Raw genomic sequence first — 19,426 nt, forward strand, 5'->3', positions numbered from 1 at the left:
TTTCAATGTGCAGACTGGGTGTCGGCAAAACTATTAAGAAAGTCATAATACATGATAAAGTTCGGCCCTCTGTTATGAATTTGGGTGGTCCCTGGCTGGGTTACAGGCGCGGCGCCAGATGTGCAGGGAAACGCTACATTCATAGTGCTTTAAATCCCTCTTTTGTTGTTGAAAGTAGAGTGGGAAGTTAGTAGAAGGATAGGGTAATAAATTTCATAAAATGTCAGTACTGGGAGAAAAAGTGAAAGGCGACTGTCATGTGCCACTTCCCAACTCTGAGAATTTCAGCTATAGAGTGATACGCAATTCGTTTGAATTTTATTTTTTCTTCTGTCCTTTTTGAAGGACCGCAGGTGGTTCGCGGACCATAGTTTGAGAAACGCTGTACTAAGGTATATGCTACGGCACCTAAATGACAGCTGTGAGCAGTAAGGGATGAAGATAAATGCAAACAAGACGAAGAGCATGGTCATAGGAAGAAAAATAAAGAAGGTAAACTTGTGAATTCGAAAAGAGGCAGTAGAGCAAGTGGACAGGTTCAAATACTTGGGGTATACTATAAGCAGTAAAATGAGCTGTTGCCATAAAATCAAAAGAAGGATAGCAATGGCAAATGAAGGTTTTAATAGAAAAAGGAGCATTTTCTGCGGACCTCTGGAAAAAAGAACTAAGAGACTAGTGAAATGCTTTGTGTGGAATGTGGCATTGTATGGGGCAGAAACATGGACATTACGACAAAGTGTAGAGAAGCGAATAGAAGCATTTGAAATGTGGGTATGGAGAAGGAGGGAACGTGTGAAATGGACAGATAAAATAAGAAATGAAGCTTTGTTGGAAAGAGTGGGTGAAGAAATATTGATGTTGATACTGATCAGGAAGAGAAGAAGGAGTTGGTTGGATCACTGGCTGAGAAGAAACAGCCTGCTGAAGGATGCACTGGAAGGAATGGTGAACGGGAGAATAGTTCGGGGCAGAAGAAGATATCAGATGATAGACGATATTAAGATACAGTAATACGCAACATATGCGGAGACAAAGAGGAAGGCAGAATATAGGAAAGATTGGAGAATGCTGGGTTTGCAGTGAAAGACCTGCACTTGGGCTGAAAACTATGAATGAATGAATAAGAGAAGAGAACGATTTTTTTCTCAATATTTTCTTTTGTCCTTACCATACAGTATGAGTGAATTGTTTGGTAAGCGAGTTGATTATGATCTGGAAAAGGTAAGTCTGCTAAGCACTTTAGAATCATTCGGCCGAGTGAATAAAGCTGAGCAAGTCCTTTTACTTCACTATTTTGAATGAAATGCTTCCAATATGTTGAATGAAAAAGAGCTCGACCTCCTGCTCATGGTGATGCAACAGCAGACATGAGCAAGTGCTTTCCGTCGGTCCAATTGCTCTCTGATTAGAAAAATAATGTGAATAAAGAGATGGATTTGCTTCATGCAATGAGCAAAAGCTTCTGGGTCAGTAGCAGCCTCACCTGTCTGCAGAGTAGATCATGGCACAGTTTCACAGACGTTGAAATTGTAGATGACGTGGGTGTGGAAGAGGGTGAAGAGGAACAAGTGAATGTAAGAGAAATTTTACGTGTGGGACGTGACAGAAGGGAAGAAATAAAATTGCTTTTATAATATAAAATCATGGACTCTTGAGTCACCCTTGCGGTTGTGACTAAAATTGCTTGTAATGAAACACCAATTAATTTCACATAATATAAATATAAATTTAGCTTCCCTTATGAAGAGGTTGCCAGACCTGACAAAGCGTATTACATATAATTTGGAATATACAAAATGTCAGAAAAATTTACACCTAAGTAGCGTTTGTGCTCATTTACAGTTAAGAAAGGGGGAAAAAATATCATCAGATAGGTTAGAATGATTTGAATGCCATATACCTCGAGAAAAATAATAGTACGGATTTACTGGAATTGATATCTAAACTAATCAATAGCCATCGGTTAAGATAACTTTAAATTTCCATTATCACTCCCATACAAATGATTTCTCAATATCTGAACCGATGCTTTGAGGACACTAATGGCTATTTCCTTCACAATGCTGTGTGTTAGCCCCAGGTTTTTACATTTGTTGGCAAAGGAGGAGGGTATGGTACCTCGTGCTCCCACCATCAGACCTATTACATCAACGTGGGACAGGCTATATTTATCTTTATAGAACGGGATTGTTGGTTCACAGATCCGTTTCTTTTTCTTTTCACTGTCCACCTCATGCGGTTGATCTGCATGTGTTTCAAATCTGATGGTGGGATCGAGAATGTATGCCGAGTTGTTATAATGGCAATGATATCAATTCGCCGAACACTTCCTTGTGTGGCTAGTCCCTGCACCTCTTGATGGACTGTAAACCCTACTTCCTTCAGTGCCTCGGCCAGCATAGAACGGACAGCATGGTGACGGATGTTGCGAAGGGCCTCACTATAGGGGCAGAAGCCAAGGATATGGGGAAGAGTTTCAATTTCGCTGAGACAGCGCCTACAGCGGGTACCATCCCGACTTCTACCCGCTCGGACCGGAGCGACATAGCCTACCATTTTAAGGGCGTCTATCCATTCCGAGAGGGTTAGACCTTTGTGATTTCTTATCCAGCTGTTTGCTGGGGGGGAACTCTTTGTTAAGAATCACTCCTTTACCCTTTTGTTGCAATGTACACCAATTTTCAAATTCTTTTTCTCTTAAAGCGTCTCTAACTTTTCGAGAGTCAACAAAATTTTCACGATTATTTAAAAAAGAATTAGCAGGAGTTAATTTAAGGCCCTTTAAACATGTTTTACTCTCCTCAATAAGGTCCCTAGTGGAAGTAATGTAAGGATCATTAGTTTTGTGTAATACCCTTAAGCCGTTAATATGTTGTAGCGTGGATTTCCAGCGTACCCTAAAAAGACCAAGACCTTTATATTTACGATGTGTATATACCATAGAATCGGGTGTGTCAGCTGGTAGGTGCAAAATTTCTTTAAGAGTGCTTTTAATAATTTTATCAGCGTTATCTGAAAAAAGTATTGGGTATTGTTTTCAAGGGCATTGTCTGAAATGTGTAGGAATTTAGTATATTTAGTAATTTAGTTTTACATTTTGCTAAAGAAATTAAATATGTTCACAACAACTTAGAATATAGAAAAGTGATATACACATATCTTTAAACACCTACAAGTGTGGCCACTAACATAACATATAACTAAATTTACTGAAATAGAATTCAAATGTGCTTCTGACTGTAATATTTTATTTAGGCCTAGTTTATGTAAAACTAAAGAACACGATAAACTCACAAATGAAATTACCTAACTATTTATCTTGTTTTCAAAGAGCAATATTTAGTTTAGACTTTAGAGTACACACATTTAATTTACTTATATTTTGTAGAAAAATACTTTATAACACACACCCAAAATATGATGTGATACTTGTCTATTATTTAAGTAGGCCTACTTCAGACTAACAGCATTTATATAACTTGTGAGTTAACCTGCCTTACTAAAATAGATCATGATACAAGGATAATAATTATTATCCTTATGAACAAACATGTAATCGTATGAAAAAAACAGTACAGTGTACAGTTCCGCAATTATAAAACATAAAAATTAAAACTTCCATCATTTTCAAGACAGATTTCATTTTCATTGTTGTGAGGTAGGCCTTCGTTACTATTAAGTCTTTCAAAGAGCAATCATTCTCTCTCAAGCTGAAGTTTTGTTAGTTTATATCGTTCCAACAACACTAGTCGTTGTAGTTCTGTGTTGGTAAGGCTTTTAGTTTCTTCAGTTTCAGAAAAATCGTGTTTAGCTTTCTTTTAGGGCGGTGAAGACACTATACTACATGATGGTGATGATTCAGAATATGACTGCTGAGGCCCCACACTTACAGCTCCTATAAATAATTCAATAACAACTTGTAAGGTGATAGTATTGCGAAGAATTGATTGTATTGTTGTGTGGAGTCCTGTACCTTGTTACGTTACATAATAGACGTCCATCAGTTTTGTTTTAAAGTTAAAGTGAGACTTATCAAATAAATTAAATAACATAAAACTATTAAGTTAAGTCATGTCTATAAGCAGTGGCGGTGCGTCAATAAGAGCACAAGAGCACGTGAACACCTTGTTTCCATTAATGCACGACTAGTTTTATTATTTGATACCGTATTGACGTAGTGGGGATGTATAATATCAGAATAGAGTACCGTATTTTAAACTTCCCGCATCTTGCATAAACTTCTTATGTAAACTTGGCAACATCCGTTCACGTACAAGCCGTGCTCTTTTCGAGATGGTTACAGGAATTTCAGGCATGCGCGGGAGAAAATTGTCTTTAGCTGGCCGCTTATGACTCGTCAAGAGCACAAAGCGTTAAGTGAACATGATGAGTATCTATCCTACAGATGTCAGGTACATCGGTGCCTATCGTTCACGTGCTATATCTCGAGGAGGAAATTTAAAAGCCTGTAGATGTCAGCATCTGACTGTAGGAACGTTTACTTTACGTAGATGTGTGTACAGTGCTGCTACGAGAGTGTAGTTTGTGAATTACTATACTTCAGTGTCGGCATAATAGCATAGTTTGGCTTTCAAACACGTGCTGGCTGACTGTGGTGGTGGTGGTATGAATTTAAGTATCTGTATGGTAGTGTATAGTATTTAAGAATAATATTTACTGGCATGTATTTATAGTAATCAATCTATGCGAATGGGATTACAGTACTGGTATAGGCTATAGTGTATCAGTGTGTTGTGAATCAAAATATATTACTGAACACACGCGTTTGTAAATAACGGGACTGTGGTATGTATTCATTATTAACAAACGTAAACAATGAACGCTGTTCAATGAAATTTGGAACAGTAAAGAACTGGGTAAACTGGCTTACCAGGAAAAATTGGAAATATAAAGTCTGAGTTTTATTATTATTACTATTATTATTATTATTATTATTATTATTATTATTATTATTATTATTATTACATGTTTTGAATTTATATACGGTTTTTTTCGATAATGAAATATTGGAATCATGACATTTCACATTAGACTAAACGTACAATTTCAAATTCTCTTCGATTTTTGAACCACAAAATTGTGAACACACATAATATTTTATCACGAGCCGCCACTGTCTATAAGTAATTTATTATGTCAAATCCTTCTTACACTGGCACAGGATTTTTTGTATAGGACAAACTACAACTGCAGCTGACTTACCGCTGTTGGTGCCATTGAGAATGAACCACCGCGTTGAAAAGTCCCAGCCGGATTCTGCTGCAGACTTCAGTTGATTGTAAAATTCTTGTTTTTCAAAATCGTCTTGGAAAACTTTTGCTGATTCAAAGTCTTCACTGTAAACAAAAGAGTATAATTAATATTAACAAATTATTTCTTAAATTTTACAGGACTATTATGACAGTGTCTAATGTTATATACACATTATTTCCCACGCTTTATCTCATAATCGGAGCTCGAAATGGACGCTTTCTCGAACCGGAACGCTCTGCTATGCTACAGTGGTCTAGAGATAGAGAGCACCGCGGCGCCTTGGACTGGGCGAGAGTTGCCGCAGCTATGTAAACAGCCGGCAAGTCCACTCTATCTTTAGACGCGCTGTAGAAGACACGGTGCTGTTGATGACGACGGAATTAGTGACTAATAAGATGACGCAACTTATATAAAAGTTTCGGACTCATGTCTGCGGAAATTTTCGTCCTTTTATCTGATTTACGCAGACGGAAACCAGGAATGATAGTCACTTCAATCAATCAGTCAGTCTGTCTGTCTGTCTGTCTGTCTGTCTGTCTGTCAATGAATGAATCAATCAGTCAGTCAGTCACTCAGTCAGTCAGTGAGTCAGTCTGTTTGTCAATGAATGAATGAATCAAATCAATCAATCAAGCAGTCAGTCAGTCAGTCAGTCAGTGAGTCAGTCTGTCTGTCAATGAATGAATGAATGAATCAATCAATCAAGCAATCAGTCAGTCTGTCTGTCAATGAATGAATGAATCAATCAATCACTCAGTCAGTGAGTCTGTCTGTCTGTCAATGAATGAATGGATCAATCAGTCAGTCAGTCAGTGAGCCTGTCTGTCAATGAATGAATGAATCAATCAATCAATCAGTGAGTCAGTCAGTCAGTGAGTCAGTCTGTCTGTCAATGAATGAATCAATCAGTCAGTGAGTCTATCTGTCAATGAATGAATGAATCAATCAATCAGTCAGTCAGTGAGTCAGTCTGTCAATGAATGAATCAATCAGTCAGTGAGTCACTCAGTCAGTGAGTCAGTCTGTCAATGAATGAATGAATCAATCAGTCAGTCAGTCAGTCAGTCAGTGAGTCAGTCTGTCTGTCAATGAATGAATCAGTCAGTCAGCCAGCCAGTCAATCAGTCAGCCAATCAGTCAGTCTGTCTGTCAATGAATGAATGAATCAGTCAGTCAGTCAGTGAGTCAATCTGTCTGTCAATGAATGAATGAATGAATGAATCAATCAATCAATCAGTGAGTCAGTCTGTCTGTCAATGAATGAATGAATGAATGAATCAATCAATCAATCAATCAGTCAGTGAGTCAGTCTATCTGTCAATGAATGAATGAATGAATCAGTCAGTCAGTCAGTGAGTCAGTCTGTCTGTCAATGAATGAATGAATGAATCAATCAATCAATCAATCAATATATAGGCGTATAGTTTCTTTTTTTATAAAATGCACACATCTTTAATAATTTACTTCGGTGCGTGTACTATTAGTAGCGAAATTATTATTTTCGGCGCTACACTTACGACTGGAACCTTTGTCTAGCAAGTATTTGAAATGGATACCCAGGTCGCAGTTAAAACAATGAAAAATTCGACTCGCTGTATAGCAATGGTCTATACATCTGACCATTAGCTGGTATGCAGGTTGCGCTGTTATTCAGAACCTGAACGATACTCGATGCACAATGAAACATAAGACATGTCACAACAGTATTATGGATTAGTGAGAGCTTATACGGATACTTAATGCAACAAAGTATTACCGACAGTGCCGCCAGTATTTTTAATAATGCACGCTTAATTGAAAATTTATTGTATAGAATAGAATGAAATATAATATAAAATAAAATGAAATGAAATTAAAACGATACAGATCGGGCAATATCCATTTTTTACGAGACGGAGCGAAAATATTCCTGAAATTCACGAACTAGACCGAAACGGCGTTCCTGTCCACTTCGGTCCAGTTCGAGGCCGCTCATAATATAATAGTAGGCACTCTTTAAAATTAAATGAAGGGATAGGCCTACTGAACATTTGAAATTCCTTGCTTTCACCTTGAAACTTACAATTTGTTGTGCTGAACAACCCAAAGACATAGTAGTTATATACCTAGACACACAATTGGCGCTGGTGTCGTGTACAAATTTGAAACCTCTCGCGCAGGTTGGCACGACGCCATGTTTGGGGAGCACGAATGATTGTTTCTATGAAGGATTCGGAGTTCAGAAAATACCATTGGGTATATAGGAGTTTTCTTAGCGGACATCCGTATTTTGTAATGTAAAATAAGTAAATCTAAATAGGGGAACATGGGGCAGGACGGGGTAGTTAATGTTTGAATGCTTTTATTTGGTATCAAATAATGTAAATGTATGGGTTTTATGACATATATGCTTTTATTACACTGTAAACAAGTAAAAAAAAAAAAATGCACTTCGAGTAAAATCCGGTCATTATAACCTTAAAATAAATTAGTTTTTCGAAATGTGTGTTTTGCCCCGTTCTGCCCCACGTATGGGGCAAAATGGGGTATCTACTTTTTGTAATAATTAAATGGCAAAAGTGGCAAAAATTATATACTGAAAGTATGAATACTACAACATTTTACAAGTTTACTTGAGAAAAAGTCATTCGCAAAATACGCAAATGTGCGTGGCATCCTCGTCTTCACTGTCTACTCCTGAGCAACAATTGTGAGCCCATTTCAGACATGATACGCATCTAATCCAACCTTCTTCTGACAAACAACAGAACGAACAACCCATTACAGGAGGTGAAATTTAATTAAATATGATGTGGGGCAGAACGTACTGCCCTGTTATGCCCCACCCCGTTTTGCCCCACAGTCACAATTTCTAAGTTATGAGGTATTGGCAGGAAAAATAACGCACGCAATTTAAGAAAGTTTCGGAATTAAAAGCCAGGTAAGCACTCTATAATATGACATTAAAATAGATTATCTAAATAAATCTCATTTCTACTTACGTGTGATAAGAGAACACTTTAAAGTTGCAAATGAATGATACAATATGATGCAGCAACCGAATAACATACAACAGATGCAAGGAATGGCAGTAAGTGTTCTGTGATGATATATTTACATGAGTTGACGAAGTTTTAAAAAAAAATTCGGTCGATTGCACTACTTGTTGGGAAGATAGAGGCTATACCCCGTCCTGCCCCATATTCCCCTACTTCAACTAAGCATTGCTTCAAATATAAACCTTTCATTTTGCTCATAAATAGACTTATTAGTTTATTTCTGTTTCCAATGACGGAATACATGGAATATTTTTACTTATGTTATTTTATATACGTTAGAAAATACGTAAATAACTTATTTAAGTTATATTACGAAGAGGGGCATGTTCGCTGAAAAGATGTCTATATACCCAATGGTATTTTACAAAACCTAACGCACTGCAATAATAATCCTCAGTGTTCTGAGAATCAGAGGCGATATGACTATTTAGAACTTTCAACTGCAGACATTGATTGCAATTCCCTCATTCGTACATCATTCTCGATGACGGAATATTGTGAAAATGTGATTGTATTCATTGCTGGCTTAGTTGTTAAATCATTAAGAAAGTATGATGTAATAAATTTAAAGGCTCAATTTATGATACGTACCAGCAGTAAACAAAATCTCTTTTTTTTTTTTTTTTTTTTTAACGAAAGAAAAATGGCAGTCTTGTACCATCATTTCGGATTATAGAAATATGCCGCCTAAGTGAAAGAGCGATTATACAGATATTGACAGAGAATAATGACATATTACCACCAAAGGGTCTCTCTTACATCGTGTGAAAACAATGTGATCTAACAGTAGGACATTTGTACAATATTTCTACAACTATAGGAAAATATTTTAGGAAATGGGTCCTCAGATTCCCCCGAGAATCACATTTTAAACTGTTAAATTGACCATAGAAGTACATAAAGAGCTACCGGCGTAGCTCAGCCGACTAAGACCTGCCGATCCGGAGTTGCGCTCAGGCGCGGGTTCGATGCCCGCTTTGGCTGATTTCCTGGTTGGGGTTTTTTTTTTTCCGATATTCCTAACCGTAAGACGAATGTCAGGTAATCTATGGTGTCGTCTCGCCAAATACCATCTTGCTACCATCAATACCATCGATGTTAAATAATCTAGTAGTTGATACAACGTCGTTAAATAACCAACTAAAAGAAAGTATTACATGAAGAGCAGATGTCACTACACAGATTAAGGTTACTGGTACCGGATTTACATAAAAAAGTTGAAAGACAACATTTAACGTAGTTAATAATAATAATAATAATAATAATAATAATAAAAGTAATAATCAATGGGCAAAGATGTTCTGTTCACTAGGCCTGAGTTCTATTATATGACTAATTCATACGTATGACTCTTATTTCATACTAAAGATGTGATAATAAGCTAAGGCATGGTAGGCCTACTTATATTTCAAACTAAAACATTAGGTATGGTACCGGTACATGCTTTTATTTTAAAGGTGTATATTCTGTGATATGGAAACAGATATTTTTCGTTTCTCGTCCACATCAAAGCAAACGTGTGTTTATAATACAGACGTTATGTAATGCCTTACACAACTGGAATTATTTTGGTAATAATAGTTAATACTAATAATTTTCTTTTCATCTGAACTATTACTAAAACATGCATTTGTATTAATTCTGTTCGCCCTATATGTTGTCAAATAACTACACAACGTCTTTGGTTACGGTATCTAATTGTTGCAGTTTTCTTTCATTTCGTGTCAAACTAACGGTTTTATTTCATTTATCCATTCAGATTGATTTATAAGATACATAAAACAAATATATATATATATATATATATATATATATATATATATATATATATATATATATATATATATATATATAGTAAACATTTAACATTGCATAGCCGGTGCTTCTCCCAAAATATGGCGGTGGACGCAAGTTTCAATTTGTCCCTACTTTAAAATTCTGCGCAGCCTAGGCTGTTGGGGCTTGTGAACAACCATAAAATCCAAATTTGAGTAGGCTTATTACTTATTTATGGCTTTTAAGGAAACCGGAGGTTATATCCAGAAGTTTGAGTTGGGCAGGGCATGTAGCACGTATGGGTGAATCCAGAAATGCATAGCCTATAGAGTGTTAGTTGGGAGGCCAGAGGGAAAAAGATCTTTGGGGATGCCGAGACGTAGATGGGAGGATAATATTAAAATGGATTTAAGGGAGGTGGGATATGATGACAGAGACTGGATTAATCTTACTCAGGATAGGGACCGATGGCGGGCTTATGTGAGAGCGACAATGAACCTCCGGGTTCCTTAAAGGCCATTTGTAAGTAAGTAAGTGAGTAAGTATAAATGTCACAGCCGGGTGTCGGAAACTGCACATCAGAATATTTTCTCCCTGCTTTGCCAATACTATAGATAGTTTTAATTTACCAAACTGTTTTAATTTTGTTCGAAATGGAGCGTTTGTTTACATCTGAAAGTGACCGGGATAATTTAGTACTGGTATATGACGACTGTAAATTTTATAAAGCCAAGGAACTGAAAAACTATGAAGTAATGTGGAGATGCTTTATTAGAAAATGCAATGCGAAAATTTATAGCATGCTGAACAATGTGGAAATTACTAGAGAACGCAGTGGGCATAACATGTGGTGGACATTAGTGTATTAAATCGCCAAATAATTAATACAGCTAAGAAAAGAAGAGCCATCGATGTTGTTAATAGCAAGTCACCAAAAATATTTCATGCTGTTTGTCAAATCTTGCCTACAGAAAACATAAAAGTGCGTGACATATCTCGAATAAAAGATAACATACAAATCGTGGAGGACACTTCAACCAATTCTACCTAAATCGCAACCCGAAGTTCATGACAGACTGAGTCATTTAAACTTGTATTACTCAACGAAGCGAAGATTTCATTCTTTTCAATAACAAGAAGTCGGGGAATTCTTCGCTGTGGAACTGGCTGAGGTAAATCTAGACTTGAGAAATTTGCAGATTGTTTAGCCTACTGTAAACGTACATCTCCGAAGATGCAATATTCTCTCCTACTGTATGGGCAGCCCTGACTGCATCGACCTCTCGCACAACAAATGGCTGTGAATCATTTCACAAGCATTTTAATGTCAGTTTTTACAGCTGTCATCCTTCATTGTATAAATTCGTGAATCAACTTCTGGACATACAAACTGAGACTTGCATTATTAAACTGCAAAGCAATGAAGGAAGTAACCGAAGTTTCAATGTAAATTCAGACAAATACAAAAGAAACATATTTTGTAAATTGTGCAGTTTTCGGATAAGATTAGTAAAACCCTCGTGAATCAGTGTGCAGTATCCGGGTAGATTAGTGGGTCGTCGAAAAGCGGTGTGCAGTTTCCGCCTACCCTGTATACCTGTCATAGCATTGAGTTAGAGGTTAGATTTTATTTGTAACTAGCCGTACCCGTGCGCTCCGCTGCACCCGTTAGAAATAAATATAAAGTAATTACATAATTAAAATAGGACATTTGATCCAGGGAACATTCGTGTTTGATAGAAGGATAAATCGTTTAATATGTTACTTAATTTAAATTGTATTTAAAATATTAAAATGCGATCATTTTGATCCAGAGACCACTCATTTGGTGCAATGACAATTCCTTTAACATGTTTCTTAATTGTTATTACCAATTATTTTTGGAAAAGCGAAAATTAACAGAAACATTTTGGCTACAGATTTATTATTATGTTTATATTATATTATATTATGAAAAAGTGTGTTGATAACGGATGTACTCGAATTAGAAAGTTTTTAATTTGTTGTGGGAGCTGTTGAATCTCAGGAGGAACAACTTTTACAACAGCGCAACATAATCTGCTTGGCTCATTAGTCATTACCCAATTTTTTTGCATTGCATTTATTGCATATGTATTTTATGTATTTTAACACGATTCAATTGAGCATAGTTAAAATTTGAATTATAAAATAATGCATTGCTAAGCTAACGTACTATTACTGCATACTAAATCAATACACTCTCGTTGTTCGTTAATTCTATGAGATAAAAATGAATATGTCCATAAACATTATTATAAGAAATACAGGAAATGAATATACAGAATAACCTATCAAGTTTTCTGTGCATAAGAAGCTATTTTAATCTTACCTGTCCTCGATTCACTCACAAGTTACTGTAATAACATTATAGCATTATGTCCATCCAGACAAACTACACTTTCCAATGATGAAATTATAATTATTTATACAAATCGGTTAATTTAGCTTCATACAAACACAGAAACATTCTCTGTAGGCTATGATTCATAGCTTTCGATTGTTGTGTCCAAGGCCCCTTATAGACGAAGTCATTTGTTTTTTATTTCAATAGACCGCCTTAGAAGGCAGTTATTTTAATTTTAAAACCAATTTATCTCATTAAATATCAGTCCTATCAAAATTTTTCAGAGAACAAAACTTATCAGAAATAATTGTTAAAGAAACTTTTGTTATGTAACATTTTTCACAAAAATGAATAATAAGCGAGATATTTCGATTTATTTAACTCAGACCCCCTTATAACCCCCCTTTTAAATAATGTATTTTGAATTCCATATAGCCTATAATCTAAGTTACAACGAACTTAATTTATATTCCAATTTTCATCGAAATCGGTTCAGCCATTATCGCGTGAAAAGGTAACAAACATACAGACAGACATACAAACAAAAATTTCAAAAAAGCGATTTTCGGTTTCAGGGTGGTTAATTATATATGTTAGGACCAATTATTTTTGGAAAATCGAAAATTACCAGAAAAATTTCGGCTACAGATTTATTATTAGTATAGATATACTCTCTACAGTTAAAAGATTATTTTAAGCGCATTTTGAATGTGAATTTTAGTCAAATTTCAGTATCTTATTCCCTTAATTGAAGTTCCGGCGGCAATTTCGAACATAACAGCTTAAGAGAGAAATTCAATATAATCCTAACTCAGTGAAATATGTTTCAGCGAGCTTGCCATATAAGAATTCAAGCAGCTACCTGGATCATGCATACGGCTATTACTTAGCCACTCATACAACAACACACGTCGTTGAAAATCGTGTGCATATTGACGTTGTATACGCTGGATGTGATATGGAGGTTAATAACTGTTCTTTTAATGTTCTCAGAACAGTCCAATGCTATAGTCAGCTCTGCATTTTGTTCCACTAATTTCAACATTTCCTTCTCTCTGTTGACAATTATTTTATTTCATTACGTCGTTTATTACAGAATTATAAAACCAGATATTACACTTCCTGTGTCATGTACGCTGATAAACTGGAAAAGTAAACACTTCTACATTCCTGGAAATCTTTCTTCATACAGTCGTCGAGCGTCACGAGTTTTATAGCGTGATTCTCAGTAAATTAAAATCATGTAGAGATATTCGTGTTAAGAAAATGTTGGCATATTTAAATACACATCCACTAAATAATTGTGTAGGCTATAAGAAAACGGAATTGCACTGGTTACAAAATCGCTATTTTCATTACATGCACGACCTGCAGGTGAGTGTACAGTTTTAGAAAAAAGTTTTGTGGTACAGATAGTTTATAAGTCCCAGAATGGAGGCAGTGCGTATGATCAGACATCAACGAAAAAGAACTGATTTATTAGCTCAACTAGTCGTCCTCTTGTGAACCAGGTCGCTCGTCCTCTGATCATGCGCACTGCCTCCTTTCTGGGACTTGTAAAATATCTGTACCACAAAACTTTTTTCTAAGACTGTACGTTTACATGCGGGGGTAGAAGTTAACGTGAAAATTTTTTTTATGAGAAAAGTATTCATTTGGGGCTAATATGATACTGACATATTTTGTTGTAGTCTATGCCTAACCTACCCAAGGAATAAGTTGTTAAAATCTACACGTTTTTACTACTTTCTCCTTGCATACCGACTTCAACTTAATTGCTTGTTTTGTGTATGTCATCAATCCTTCTTTTTAGTATTCATATTCGTATTGTTATTTAATATTTTTGTAATATTAATAATAATAATAATAATAAAATAATAATAATAATAATATAATAACAATAATAATAATAATAATAATAATAATAATAATATAATAATTACAACGATAATAATAAAAATATCAATAATAATGATAATAACAATAATAACGATAATAATAGCAATAATGATAATAATAATAACAATAATAATATTAATAACAATAATAATAACAACAATAATAATATTAATAACAATAATAATAATAACAATAATAATAGTAACAATAATAATAAAAGGTAAAGGTATCCCCATAACATGCCATGAAGGCACTTGGGAGGCATGGAGGTAGAGCCCCATGCTTTCCATGACCTCGGCACTAGAATGAGGTGGTGTGGTCGGCATCACGCTCTGACCGCCTTTTACCCCCGGGAAGGACCCGGTACTCAATTTTATAGGAGGCTGAGTGAACCTCGGGGGCCGTTCTGAAAGTTTGGCAACGAGAAAAAATCCTGTCACCACCTGGGATCGAACCCCGGACCTTTCAGTCCGTAGCCAGCTGCTCTACCAACTGAGCTACCCGGCCGCCAGTAACAATAATAATAACAATAATAATACTATTATTTTTTTTATTTTATTTATTTATAATATTAATGTGCGAAACAACAGCTCAAGGCCGATTACAGTTTAGCACAAGATACAAACAAAACAACAAATGATGATGAGAATGAATGATAGAAATGGCAGTGAGATGAAATACAAACAATATAATAGTCTACATTAATCAATTGACCAAATGCAACAAAATAAATAGCACAAATAATAATTATTATTAAAATTAGTTCAGTGAGATAATTAAAAATAATGACAATTGAATAGAGTGAATTACAAATGTATTAATGAAATCAAATAAATGAAGACTGGAATAATATAAATAATATTGTAAAGATATGAATTCGCAAGAATAATAATAATAATAATAATAATAATAATAATAACAATAATAATAATAACACTACTACTACTACTACTACTACTACTAATAATAATAATAATAATAATAATAATAATAGCAGCAAGGACAGACTGGATTAATCTTGCACAGGATAGGGACCGATGGCGGGCTTATGTGAGGGCGGCAATGAAACTGCGGGTTCAAATACATTTTTGCTCTTAGAAGTAAAATTTCGAAAGTATTGATGCAACAATAGTAATACGCACATTATAATTATTACTCTTTCAGCTCACCGAAAGTCTACAATAAACTGAAACGAGAACCAGAATGAGGACGGGAAGCGGAGGACATGAATGTGAAGATTTTTGATTCACAATAAACCGAGAACTTAAATGACTATGCATATCGATATGCATGTCAATAATGGTATGTAAAAGTCGATATTACGCATTCTGGTATAATAATAATAATAATAATAATAATAATAATAATAATAATAATCCGTGGCGCTACAGCCCGTGAAGGGCCTGCACCGACCAGCCGGCTGCAGGCCTCACGCCCACATGCCGAAGTAGAGGTGGACGATCATACAACCAGAATGGAGGTATCGTGTGGTTAGCACGATGATCCCCCCAGCCTTTATAGCTGGTATTCGCTACCGGATTTCGCTACTTATCGTAGCTCCCCAAGTACATCACGATGCTGGGTGAGCACCGGTCCTTCGTGCTATTCACTGACTACTAATAGTTTAAATAAATTGAATATTAATTGCTACTTTGCGCTGTATTTTACAGAATGTTAGTTTAACCCTCATTACCCATTTTGACTTACACCACTTCTGCTCTGAACGACTCATGTATTGAAAGCGATTCTACTGAATTTCTGAGCTAGTTAGACACGATGCATGAAGAATTAATTATGTCACGACATCCTTGCTACAAAATATACGACGACCAAATAGCTTTATGATGACAACAAAATCGGAAACGAAAACGAGTTGAAACTTCGCCAAACTTCAACTTCCCGTTCCCGGGCTCCGGAAAGTTTCTCGTTAATTGTGATTGCTCATATTTAAATATATGTACTTAAACAGTTTGTCCATTTTCGTTCTCGTTGTCATTTCCGTTCTCAGTTTATTGTGTAGTGTGGCACATTGTTATTGTTAGCTGTAGAACAGCGTTACCAACCTCTTAAGTGTGCAAATCCTTAGATGACTTCTAAAAATTCCGTTGATTGGGTATAAAAAATTAGGAGATTTTGCACATTTGCTCAAGCCGCTTTATATCGGTCGAAACACCTAAATAGTCACGCTGACAAGCTTCAAAAAGCCAGTCCAAAAGGAAAATAACTCAAAATTTGAAGTTATGAGAAAAACTGCTTTCATGTTGCTGTGAAAAATCTAATTGACTTACTCTAATTTCAAAATTTCTTGTTGCGGAATGACCTCAGAACACCAATAACGTTTGCACTTGCAGTCTGGTCCAGTTTTATACGTTGATAACCTCAACGTTTCCATTACATCACTACTTCTAACGTAACTGTTACGTTTCCTTGTACCTGTGTTTATCTTCAGACTGGTGCACTCACCTTTACTGTCTTCCGAAGATGCCATAATTAGACGTGATTTTAAACTTAAAAAATAGCAATAAATTACAAAGCAGATAATGTCTAAACATCACTACGAACAAATAAATATTGTAAACAAATGAGTCCTTAGTCGCGTGATACAGTGATGCCATGACATTTCCCCTTTTTATACTGTTTCGCTCTGACATTCCTCCTTTGTTTTGTTCGTCAACACGATGTAGATCTGGAAATATATAGTACTGAACCTTCACCTCATTTTTCACAAATTTACGACATTTCCCCTTTTTGCAGTGGACTCTACAAATACATGCACAAACTAATTTAGAGATTGTAATAGAAGCATGTCTAGAATACTGAATGAATAAAACTGTATTCTGCCAACTTACAAGCGAATGTAAAAAGTATGGGGTCAGAAAAGACCCCAGTTAGGTTGCGAGGGTTAAAGAGCAGTGCCAGAAGCGATTTAACAATCAGCACCAAATACCACAACAATGTTAGTTGTCGTCGAGAAGTTCCGTCGTACGGGATCAGTCTTATGTCGCCTTGCATGTTATAATGACTTATCTTGATTTTCAGAGTATGTTTGTAATTTCAGCACTCCGTATGACCGAAAATAATGCCCGACGATAAACACCTTCTCCTCTGTTGTGAGAATTAGGGCTGGAGCAGTTATTGTGACGTCATTACTCGGTTGAATCGAGTACAAATTTGTGGCGGCAGATTTAAAATTAAGATAGATTGAGTCGATTTTAGAACGTATTTTGAAAGTGAAACCAAGGGTGTTTTAAAAGCGTCGTAGTAAAGCGCTTTCGCTTCGCCAATTGACGAGAAAAAAGTGCTTCTCTTCATTGCAAAATGGCGGTTGCAAATTTCATTTGCGTGATTACAACTATTTGCGAGTTATTTTGTATGAAAGGCCTATTTAACTTTCAGTGTTGTTATATATGACAGACGAAATAAAATTGATAAAATAATTTATAATACTAACAACTAATAAATTAACATGCGAGATAAACGTTAAACGCTGAAAGCTAAGTAAATAAGATACAAAGAAACGGGCTCCATGAAGCGCTGCCTAAAACACTTAAAAATAACACAGAATTATTTATTATTACGGAAAGTGGGTAAAATAATCAATAAAACGTGGAATCTTAAACTGAAGAACCTAATGCTTATTTATTTTATAACATTACTAGCCTTCAATACAACCATGTTCCCTTTGGTGAAGAGTAATATTATTGATAAATTAAAGTAATTAGGTAACATAATTCGTAGAAATAAATACCAATAAATGATGACTGATGAGGTAATACAAATACAATAAACGCAAATACAAGAAAAATATAATGCACTTCCTTTTTTAACATATTTTAATATTAATAAAACACTCTATTATTATTATTACTTACTTACTTACTTACAAATGGCTTTTAAGGAACCCGAAGGTTCATTGCCGCCCTCACATAAGCCCGCCAGCGGTCCCTATCCTGTGCAAGATTAATCCAGTCTCTATCATCATACCCTACCTCCCTCAAATCCATTTTAATATTATCCTCCCATCTACGTCTCGGCCTCCCTAAAGGTCTTTTTCCATCCGGTCTCCCAACTAACACTCTATATGCATTTCTGGATTCGCCCATACGTGCTACATGCCCTGCCCATCTCAAACGTCTCGATTTTATGTTCCTAATTATGTCAGGTGAAGAATACAATGCGTGCAGTTCTGTGTTGTGTAACTTTCTCCATTCTCCTGTAACTTCATACCTCTTAGCCCCAAATATTTTCCTAAGCACCTTATTCTCAAACACCCTTAACCTATGTTCCTCTCTCAGAGTGAGAGTCCAAGTTTCACAACCATACAGAACAACCGGTAATATAACTGTTTTATAAATTCTAACTTTCAGATTTTTGGACAGCAGACTGGATGATAAGAGCTTCTCCACCGAATAATAACACGCATTTCCCATATTTATTCTGCGTTTAATTTCCTCCCGAGTGTCATTTATATTTGTTACTGTTGTTCCAAGATATTTGAATTTTTCCACCTCTTCGAAGGATAAATCTCCAATTTTTATATTTCCATTTCGTACAATATTCTGGTCACGAGACATAATCATATACTTTGTCTTTTCGGGATTTACTTCCAAACCGATCGCTCTACTTGCTTCAAGTAAAATTTCCGTGTTTTCCCTAATCGTTTGTGTATTTTCTCCTAACATATTCACGTCATCCGCATAGACAAGAAGCTGATGTAACCCGTTCAATTCCAAACCCTGCCTGTTATCCTGAACTTTCCCAATGGCATATTCTAGAGCGAAGTTAAAAAGTAAAGGTGATAGTGCATCTCCCTGCTTTAGCCCGCAGTGAATTGGAAAAGCATCAGATAGAAACTGACCTATACGGACCCTGCTGTATGTTTCACTGAGACACATTTTAATTAATCGAACTAGTTTCTTGGGAATACCAAATTCAATAAGAATATCATATAATTCTTCCCTCTTAACCGAGTCACAAGCCTTTTTGAAATCTATGAATAACTGATGTACTGTACCCTTATACTCCCATTTTTTCTCCATTATCTGTCGAATACAAAAAATCTGATCAATAG

At 35.7% G+C, this 19,426-nt stretch overlaps 2 protein-coding genes across 2 annotated transcripts in view; one reads left to right on the forward strand and one right to left on the reverse strand.

The window, feature by feature from the left end:
- LOC138715497 (WAS/WASL-interacting protein family member 3-like) overlaps window positions 1-19,426 on the forward strand; it is a 211,352-nt gene that overhangs the window by 61,146 nt on the left and 130,780 nt on the right. The gene's annotated exons all lie outside the window — the stretch shown is intronic.
- Window positions 1-19,426, reverse strand: part of LOC138715495 (trehalase-like) — a 95,900-nt gene that overhangs the window by 31,124 nt on the left and 45,350 nt on the right. Inside the window, exon 3 of the mRNA XM_069848468.1 lies at window positions 5,227-5,360. Coding sequence (XP_069704569.1) covers window positions 5,227-5,360 — 134 coding nt within the window. The remainder of the gene's footprint in view (window positions 1-5,226; window positions 5,361-19,426) is intronic.

The sequence above is a fragment of the Periplaneta americana genome, chromosome 15, assembly GCF_040183065.1.
Source record: "Periplaneta americana isolate PAMFEO1 chromosome 15, P.americana_PAMFEO1_priV1, whole genome shotgun sequence".
Taxonomy (NCBI): domain Eukaryota; kingdom Metazoa; phylum Arthropoda; class Insecta; order Blattodea; family Blattidae; genus Periplaneta; species Periplaneta americana.